Raw genomic sequence first — 8,911 nt, 5'->3', positions numbered from 1 at the left:
ATAAAAATAAAAAATGTAGTAGGAAGGAGTTTGTGCATTTGTGAAAGGAAAGCAAGACAGCAGGTTAACCGAACCAGCCAAGAACCTGGGAGACGATAGTGTGAAAAGGAATGATATTAATCCCAGTTTAATCCAAGTTCGGGGAGTGTGAATAGAGAACTTCACCGGAATATGATTCGCAATTAGGGTTTTAGCGCTCACAAAGGACATGTCCTCTCCATTCGCCATTGTTGGTCCAATCCGATCGAACTCGCACTCGCGAAACAATTCCCAACGCCGAACGTGGATGGCGTTGCAATCCAGCAACGTAGCAACGCCCCAATTCGCGTTTGATGAAGGTGTGACAGAAATTGCGCTGGATTGGTGCCGAAGGCAGGGTCAAAGAAAGGGTTTCGTATAAATTTGCGAAGCCTGACTGGTGTTGGATTTTTCGAACAGGGAAAGAGAGAGGGAGGGAGGGAGGGAGGGAGGGAGGAAGGGCGGAGTAGATTAGTGTTGATTTTCGAGAATTGTGTTGTGGGAAGCGAATGGTGGGTTGTTTGGGTGGAAGGGTTATGTTGTAGTGTGGAGGATTGAGCGGGGAAGATGATGGCGGGGATGGAGGTTGATGATGGGCCGACGAAGGTGGGCAGTAAGAGAAATCACTCGCGCTCGGGGAACATTGCAGGCGCGGGAGGAGGAGGAGGATTAGGAGGGCGAGGGCATGTGCAGCAGGTGTGTCGGTATTGGCAAGAAGGTAGATGCATCAAAGGAGATGAATGCCAATGGCTGCATCCCGGGAGCGCAGGCTCTACGGGACGTTGGACCTCTACAGGGAGTGGCAAAAGGCCGAACATCGTTTACGATGCTCGTGACAGAGAAGGGAGAGAGAACAGAGAATATAATGTCGGAGGCTGGGGCTATGGGGGAGGAGGGTTTAGCAGTGGGAGCAACCAGGGGCGCCCGAGGAACGTGTCTGCAAGATGGGGGAGAGGTGGTCGCGGTGGCCGCGGGGGCAGAGGGAATCTCGACCAGAGGGATAGTAGGGCTTATGAGAGTGGGAGGTCGCATTCGCTCAAGCCGAAGCCTTGTTCGTATTGGTTAAAGGGTAACTGCACTAGGGGGGAGACTTGCAATTTCCTGCACGCGCACACGACAGCACCGGACATGGAGATGAAGACGCAGCTTGTTGGCCACGAAAAGGCGATTAGAGCTATTGTGCTGCCGGAAGGGCATTCGCAACTTTACACAGGCAGTCAAGATGAGTCCGTGCGTGTGTGGGATTGTGCCACTGGCCAATGCACCAATGTTGCTCCAATGGGAGGAGATGTTGGTGCTTTGATTTTCGCCGCTGGTTGGCTTTTCGTAGGATTACCTAATGAGGTTAAGGTGATGCTCAAATTTCGGCCCTTTAGATGGGGATCTTTCTAGGGTAGATAGGGTTGCTCTGAGGATAGGGTTTGGTGTACATTCCTAATACGATCTGATTATCGCAAGATATCGTGTGCAATGTTCGTAACTGTTTTCTTTTAGGTTGACAGGGTTGGAGAGGAACATCAAAGGGACTATTTTGTGGAATGTTATCTGAAATCGCAAATCTGATTGGCAGGTAATCAATATGGCGACTTTACAACAGGCAAGTCTAAGCGGTCCCAAAGGTCAAGTGCATGCACTTGCTGTCACTGAGGACGGGCTCCTTTTCGCGGGCACCCAGGTAAGCTTTTGTTTGTCCCCTGAATTCAGAGGAATAGCTTCTAATGTTTCAGCCTTGTGCATACCGAGGGGCCGTGAATGCTCTTTGCCGTCTGCCTTTATGAGTTTCTAAGGATCTTCAGAATCTTCGAAGGGAGATCGGTATGTATTCATGGTTGAATGTAGATTGCAGTTAGCAGTGATATTCAAAGCCGTTTCTCCAGGCTGAAATTGTCAGTCATAGTTGATAAGTAAACTTGCTGATAAGTAAGCCTTGACAAGGACACTGATGCTTCGTATGCTTTTCATTTCGGTGAGCAGGACGGCACTATACTGATCTGGAAGTTCAGTACCACTACAAACCAGTTTGAGCCAGCGGCATCTATGTCAGGTCATACAGGCCCTGTGGTCACACTGATGTTGATTGCTAATCGCCTTTATTCTGGGTCTATGGACAATACAATAAGAGTGAGTGCCTTTTCCCTTTCATGTGTCTAGGCCTCTCCATTGATTGTAGGAGTTTTACAGTAGTTTTATCAACTTGACAAGCATGATCGTTACTTTGTACATGTCTTGAATTGCGAATTGTATATATGGCTTTACAGACATGCCCCTAGGTTGGTAATATGAAGAAGGTTCTCAAGTTTCTTGTCGTAATTGACAGGTGTGGGAAATCGCAGCTGTACAGTGCGTACAAACTTTAGAGGGCCATACGAATGTTGTAATGGATCTTCTTTGTTGGGACTCATTTCTGCTATCCTGCTCGTTGGATGGCACCATTAAGGCAAGCGTAAAACCAACCGTGTCTTTCTTTTCTTTGTCATTATTTTCCTTTGTTCTAGACACCTTCTAATCAACAACTTCTACTTTGTCTACCATGCTATATCTGGTGCTAAGATGGCGTATCTTCCAATCGTCTGTCAATGCCTTTTGGCTTTATTTATTGAGGGGTTTTCCGCTCTTTCCTTTGCAGATTTGGGCTGTAAATACAGCTGGCCAACTTGAATTGACCTTCTCACATCCTGAGGAAGAAAATCAACCAGATTCTCGCAACGTTAGTGTCTACTCTCTGTTTCCTTGTGCTAAATTGTTTCGGATGTTATTGTTTTCATCCCGGTCCTATGCACTCTTTCCCTGAATTGCATTAAACCTCTCAACTTACGAGTGTGGTTTGACACCTTGTATTTGCAGATCACTTTGGCAGGAGCTTTAAAGATGTGTGGGTGCACCGACAAAGCTGGAAAACCAGTGCTACTCTGTTCTTATAATGACAATACTGTCCGGTTGTATGATCTACCGACGTAAGTCTCTGTCTGTAGGAAACTAAACTGTGTTGATTTATCTTCTTCTCACTGGATAGCTGAATATATGCCTTTCTTTTATGGTTTGTCCTGTTCGAGGGGTCCTGTGGATCAGGGTTATGTTTCATTAGCATATGCTAAGTGAGTCTCCTTGCAAGGCTTAGGAATATTGTTTTCTTGTTATTTGGCTTTCCAAATTATTGTTTCTCCAGTGGATTTAATTGTTAAGTGTACGCTTTTGCAGTTTCACAGAACGTGGACAACTTTTTTCAAGAGAAGAAGTGCGTGCCCTTCAAGTAGGGCCGAGTTCTCTTTTGTTCTCAGGAGATAGCCGGGGTGAGGTGAAGGTGTGGAACTGGATTGAGACCCAGCCTGAGGCAGTTGTGGAATAGTTGAGTTTTGGATTGAGAATTGTTGAACATTAGTATCTGCGCAGCGGAAAACTGAGGTTTACAGTTCGGAATACCGTTTATATGGCGAGGAATTAGTCATTACAACGATTAGAGTGGAGTTGCAAACCCCAAATTAAATGGATTAACTTCACTAGTAGGGAATCGTGATTTAAGGTCGAGTTAGCTTTGAGCTGTTTAGAAGCTCAGTACATAGGATCGTAGGTCAGCATGAGTTCAAAGTCAATATGTACAGACTTTTGGTTTGGGGGGAGAACATGTATTACATTGTTCTTCGACAGTTGGTGGGTCGCATAAAATTAGAGTTGGACAACAGACGTCATGCGTGTGTGCAGGTAACGACTCTGTTGTATTCCAAGGTGGTGAGCATTCACAATGATGGTCTCAGGGTATCACAACCTTAGTACCCTCGGCTGTGTGCTTTATAAATGTTTCTGAATACTTTACATTTTGATGGAAGAAAAGTTGACTGCTTAAGGTATGCAGTCTGAATATTCATTGAGCAATCCCTGACTTGAAAAATGCTACTTTGTTTTTAGATTATTATGCTTGGGTTTTCTGTTTTCAGTTTGGTGCCAAGTCCTTCGTCATGATGATGAGGTCTGGAGTCAGAACGACCTGTGCACCATTTGAATGTATCATGTGCGCAGAAATCGTTACTTTTTTCCAGCACTTCATCAAGTGCCTCTACTTTTGTTGAATTGTCCTTCCGAGACAGGTTCCTCACTCAGTGAAGAACCTGATTATCAATTGTCAGTTAATATTATTGCGTGCGTCAAGCAGCAATCAACCAGGATCAAAAGCAACTACATAAATGCGCAACAAGCAGCATGCTGCTGATCATATGCAGTACAGCACTTCTCTCATTAGAATACTCTGCGATGTATTCATGTTGAGGAGAGAATATCTCTGGACTAGCGAACAGAATTCAGAACGTAACCACACGTAGAAGTTCTGATTTGCTGACATGAACACCTTCAACTTGTTTAGGACATTTATAACCCCTCAGAATCCACACGGAAATTACTTGGACCTAGATTAGTCGTCTAAGGTCCCAAGATGTTACCCACAACAAATTTGAAGCCTAAATCCCGTAGGATTAGGACATTTATTCACGCAGGTTTGCTCAAAATCGTGCCGATTATAGAGTCTGCATTTATTCAGATGGGTGTGCGAAGGAATCAAACAAAGATAAAAGAAAATAAGATAGACTTGCCTACGCTAAGCCTGTGGAATAACCGGCTTGAGTAAGAACTGTTCTTGCTGGTATTTTAGCATTTACCCAGGATCTAAGTTCATCTTCTACAGTAAACATCTAGGTTGGATGATGAGGAGGGATGAAGTTCCAACACAATCATCTACGAACTATTGACAAGGAATTGTTATTTTCCTGAGATCCCTAATTTCATGTTTCTGAGTTGGTTCGATTGCTTCCTGACAAGTGACCACACAACTTTAGTGAATTTCATGGAGATTATCAAATTTGCTGTGATAGTGCTGCCTCTTTTGCTTACGAGTGCCTCTCCACGACCTTCTGGTTTTTCTTCCTGTGAAGTCTTGTCTTGGTTGATCTTGTCTGTCCTTGTCTCTATAGCCCAAGGGTGTGACCAGGATCGTCATGAGGAGGAAAAGGAAGCTAAGTGAAGATTTAAGTCCCAGAGTTTCCAACTTGGGTAGTCAAGATGAGTGGTGTCCTGAGAATGACTCTCAGGAATGATTCAGCTGAGGTCGCGAATGTGACTTTACAGATGATGTTGCGATTTGAGGGCATCATTCTTCGGCAAATTTTGTTCAGAATTTTGAGGAAATCGAGAGTCGGGATGATTGGGTATGCTTGTCATAGGGGAGTTGTGCACTGATTGAGGATTTGAATCGAGTTTTGGCATCTTCTGGTTTGAGGATTCCTCGGTCGAAAGCTGATCAGTCAGTTGAAGATTCTTCATCAAGGCAAGTGATTGTGGATTCTTTGAAAGATTAGATCGAGCTTGAGATTCATTATGTTGTCAGTGAGTTTGTATTTGAAGGAGCCATACTTCGGAAGACGATTGATGAGGTCAGAGTTGTTGCTTTCTTCCTGTGTGGATTGTTGGAAGATCTTTTACAATTGATAATTCCAAAGCTAAGCTATGATTCTAAGACTAATAATGCCCTATTTTGTTTACTTCATGCTTTGAGGATGGTGTCGCGAGCTTGGAAGAAATGGTTGACTGAGGATAGGAAGGATTTTGTAGAAATTGAACATGATGAGAATATGTATGCTATTACTACTGCTATAGAATGGGATTTATTAGTAGAGGCTTACCGATACGAGCAACAGCTAGAGGAGATGAGGTGAAATTAGGTAGTTGTCTTCAGTCTTCAGGATTGTGCTTCTTCCATGGAAATATTTAACCTTGATCTGAATTTGTCGAATAGACCTCCTCCCAGTGGTTTTGTGAAGATGTCGGCTACTTGATCTAGAGAAGGCACATATATCAAGTTGATTTCTCCTGTTTCAATTCTCTCCCTTGTGAAATGGTGATGTGTTCGTATGTGTTTGGTACGTGGATTGATACCTAGATTTGTTGCCATTTTAATGCTCCCTTCATTGTCACAAAAGATTGTTATCGGTTTTGTAATTTTCAGGGCAAAGTCTCTTGAGAGTTTGTCTAGCCAAGCTGATTATTTGGATGCAATAGATAAATCCATGTATTCTGCTTCTAATGAGGAGAGAGTAACGTTGGCTTGTTTCTTTGATAGCCAGGTGATTGGACTTGTTCCCATTTTGAATACAAAACCTATTGTTGATTGACCATCAGATAAGTCACCTGCCCAGTTAGTGTCCACAAACTTTGATAGTGTTGTTGTTGAATTTTTGTTGTGGAGAATTCCATAGTCTAATGTTCTCGTGATGTATCTCAAGATTCTTTTGGCTGCTCTTAGATATGGTACTTGTGGTTTCATTATAAATCGACTGACAATTCCAACTGAGTATGAAACATCTAGTCTGGAATGTCCTAATTGTATTGCCAACTATGGATCGATAATACATTGGATCGACATTTTCTGCATTCATGTCAAGTGTGAGTTTTACCCATTCCACCAAGGGGGTGGAAATTGATTGGCATTCTTCATGGCCAAAATGACGAATTACTTGCAGGGCATAGCTTTGTTGTGTCATGAATAGCCCTTTGGGGACTTTGATTATTTCAGCCTTGAGGTATAGTGTCATATTATTTTCACCTAGTTCTGATATTCAAATTTTGGTTCAAATTGTAATTTGAATCATGTGATGCATTCGATGCAGTTCCTTGTGAATAAGAGATCATCTATATAAAGGACTAAGAGAAGGATTTTTTCTTGGTGATTGATCATACAGAGATTGTAGTCCTCTTCTCCTTTAGTGAAGCCTTGGTTGCAAAGAAATGAGTCAATTTTATCATGCCAGGTTTTGGGTGCTTGACGTAAACCATAGAGGACCTTGTGAAGTTTACATACTAGATATTCTTGTCCTTCAATTACAAATCCTTGAGGTTGTGTGATGTAGACTTCTTCTTTGAGGTCACCATGGAGAAATGCCGTCTTCACATCCATGTGGTAAAGTTGCCATTGATTTTTTGCAGAGAGGGCCAAAAGCATTCGTATAGTACCCCATTTGACTATTGGAGCAAATATCTCTTCATAATCAACACCTTGTTGTTCAAATCCTCGAACTACTAATTGTGATTTTTTATTGTGTAAGGTACCATCAGGTTTCATTTTTGCCTTGAACACCCATTTTGTTGAGATAGCTTGGTGCCCAAGAGGAAGCCTTGTGAGTGACTATGCATTGTTTGCATAAATAGATTTGATTTCTTCAATCATAGATTGCCTCCAACCTTCATCTTGAGCTGCTTCTTGGAATGTTTTCGGTTCAGTAGCTAGGTCAAGAAAGTTGCAAAAATAATCCTGAAGCCATGCAGGGCGCTTTGTATGACGTCGGGTGTTGGAAGGCATTTCAGATAGCCCTTGTCTCTTCATACCACGAGAGTTTTCAGACTCGTGCTCATCTAGGCTATTATCATCAAATGATGAGAATTCATTTAGTGCTTCGCTTGTTGGCCATGCGTCGATAGTATTGAGGTCAAGTAGATAGGGTGTATGCCGATTCAGCATCGGTTCAGGAGAGGGTTCTGTGAATGATTTTGTACCTGGGGTAGTGTTTCTTGTTTTGGAATGAAGAGGTGGTGAATTCATTGCCTGATTGATTTGCTGATTGACAGGGGTAGTCGACAGCGGCATTGGAGTCGAAACCAGCAGATTTGTGATTGAATCTTCAGAACCGTCATCGCTGGAGTTGTCAGAATGGATGGAGTGGCAAGGGAAGGCAGTTTCCATTTGCAAGCTTTGGTTAGTGAGTGCGGCCTCGGGATCATGTGAGTTTGGAAAACTGGTTTCATCAAATGAGACGTCCTTTGTAATTTATATTTTCTTGTATGCGAGGAGATAAACTCTGTAAGCCTTCGACTCATTGTCCAGTCCGAAGTAGATGCCGAGGTTGGAGCGCGACTCCAGCTTGTTTCGCTGTGTGTGATCGCGGCCTACAAAGCACAAACAGCCAAAGACCTTGAGTGGACTGAGATCGGGTGTGTTACTTGTGAATAGTTCGTGGGGGGTGCGATTGTTGTTCGACGTTGTCGGACTATAGTTGATTAGTTGGACCGCGGTGTGAGCGGCTTCTGCCCAGAGGGAGTACAAAACCTTGTCGCCGAGAAGCATGGCTCTAACTTTGATCATGACAGTGCGGTTCTTTCTTTCGGATTTCAAATTCTATTTGGGTGTCCGTGCTACTGTTAATTGTCAAATGATACCGTGCTGGTGTAAGTAGCTAGTGAAATCGGCCAATAGAAACTCCCCTCCGAGGTCGGATCTAATGCATAGAATTCGAAATGGTGTTTGTTCCTCGATCATTTTATGAAATTTCTGAAAAAAATGCAGAGTTTGGTCCTTTGTTGTCATGAAATATATCCATGTGTATTGACTATAATCATCAGTGAAAAGTACAAAATATCTTAAATGCCCGAGAGATTTTACCAGGAGCGGCCCAAAAACGTCGGTGTGGATTAGAGCAAGAGAAATTTTTGTTCTTATGGCGGAGACTCGCGGCAGTTCTGCCGTGTTTGTTTTCCTTCATAGCAAGTAGGGCAGGTCTGGGTGCGTACTGAGAAGGCGGGAATCCCTGTTGCCAATCGGTTTGATGTGAGTGTAGATAGGCTTTGAAAATTAATCTGGCCCATGCGCTTGTGCCAGAGAGCAGTTTGTGCTTCCGAGTGTCGATTTATGCTAAGGAGTTCAAGAGATGGGCGGTCTACTGTGGAGCAAGTGTTGGTTTTAGTGTGTGCTGTTTCAGTATAATCATAACATGTTGAGTCGGCGTTGAGATCTGATTTTAAATACTCTAGTTTATAAAGACCATTTGAGTGGTTCCAAGATCCTCTAGCAATTATACAGTGCGGTTTTTGAATCGAGATAACATTACTTTTGGTCGGATTAAAGATGCATTAGTTTCCC

At 43.2% G+C, this 8,911-nt stretch overlaps 1 protein-coding gene and 1 long non-coding RNA gene across 6 annotated transcripts; both read left to right on the top strand.

Moving 5' to 3' along the window:
• Window positions 1-477: 477 nt before the first annotated feature.
• On the top strand, window positions 478-3,888 carry LOC112290125 (zinc finger CCCH domain-containing protein 48). Its single transcript, XM_024536112.3, has 7 exons — window positions 478-1,368; window positions 1,589-1,693; window positions 1,993-2,139; window positions 2,336-2,455; window positions 2,645-2,725; window positions 2,863-2,972; window positions 3,217-3,888. Exons 1-7 carry the CDS (start codon window positions 586-588, stop codon window positions 3,362-3,364), a joined length of 1,494 nt encoding a protein of 497 aa, XP_024391880.1. The 5' UTR covers window positions 478-585; the 3' UTR covers window positions 3,365-3,888.
• Window positions 3,889-4,815: 927 nt separating this feature from the next.
• LOC149987964 (uncharacterized) lies at window positions 4,816-8,348 on the top strand. 5 transcript variants are annotated; one of them, XR_016505913.1, is made up of 5 exons: window positions 5,784-5,921; window positions 6,122-6,958; window positions 7,114-7,175; window positions 7,624-7,776; window positions 7,890-8,348. It is a non-coding gene; the product is annotated as an uncharacterized LOC149987964 (long non-coding RNA). The 5 variants fall into 5 exon arrangements; XR_016505912.1 differs by lacking the exons at window positions 5,784-5,921; window positions 7,114-7,175 and adding an exon at window positions 4,816-5,329 and having other exon boundaries at window positions 6,126-7,103; XR_016505911.1 differs by lacking the exon at window positions 5,784-5,921 and adding an exon at window positions 4,875-5,329 and having other exon boundaries at window positions 6,126-7,175.
• The last annotated feature ends 563 nt before the right edge of the window (window positions 8,349-8,911 follow it).

Source organism: Physcomitrium patens, chromosome 13, assembly GCF_059467195.1.
Source record: "Physcomitrium patens ecotype Gransden chromosome 13, ASM5946719v1, whole genome shotgun sequence".
Classification (NCBI taxonomy): Eukaryota; Viridiplantae; Streptophyta; class Bryopsida; order Funariales; family Funariaceae; genus Physcomitrium; species Physcomitrium patens.
This window is presented reverse-complemented; position numbering and strand designations above follow the sequence as displayed.

Coding starts and splice junctions, on each gene's coding strand:
- LOC112290125 (XM_024536112.3), top strand. CDS start 586: ATGATGGCGGGGATGGAGGTTGATGATGGGCCGACGAAGGTGGGCAGT. Junction 2,140..2,335: donor CTATGGACAATACAATAAGA/GTGAGTGCCTTT, acceptor CGTAATTGACAG/GTGTGGGAAATCGCAGCTGT. Junction 2,726..2,862: donor ATCAACCAGATTCTCGCAAC/GTTAGTGTCTAC, acceptor TTGTATTTGCAG/ATCACTTTGGCAGGAGCTTT.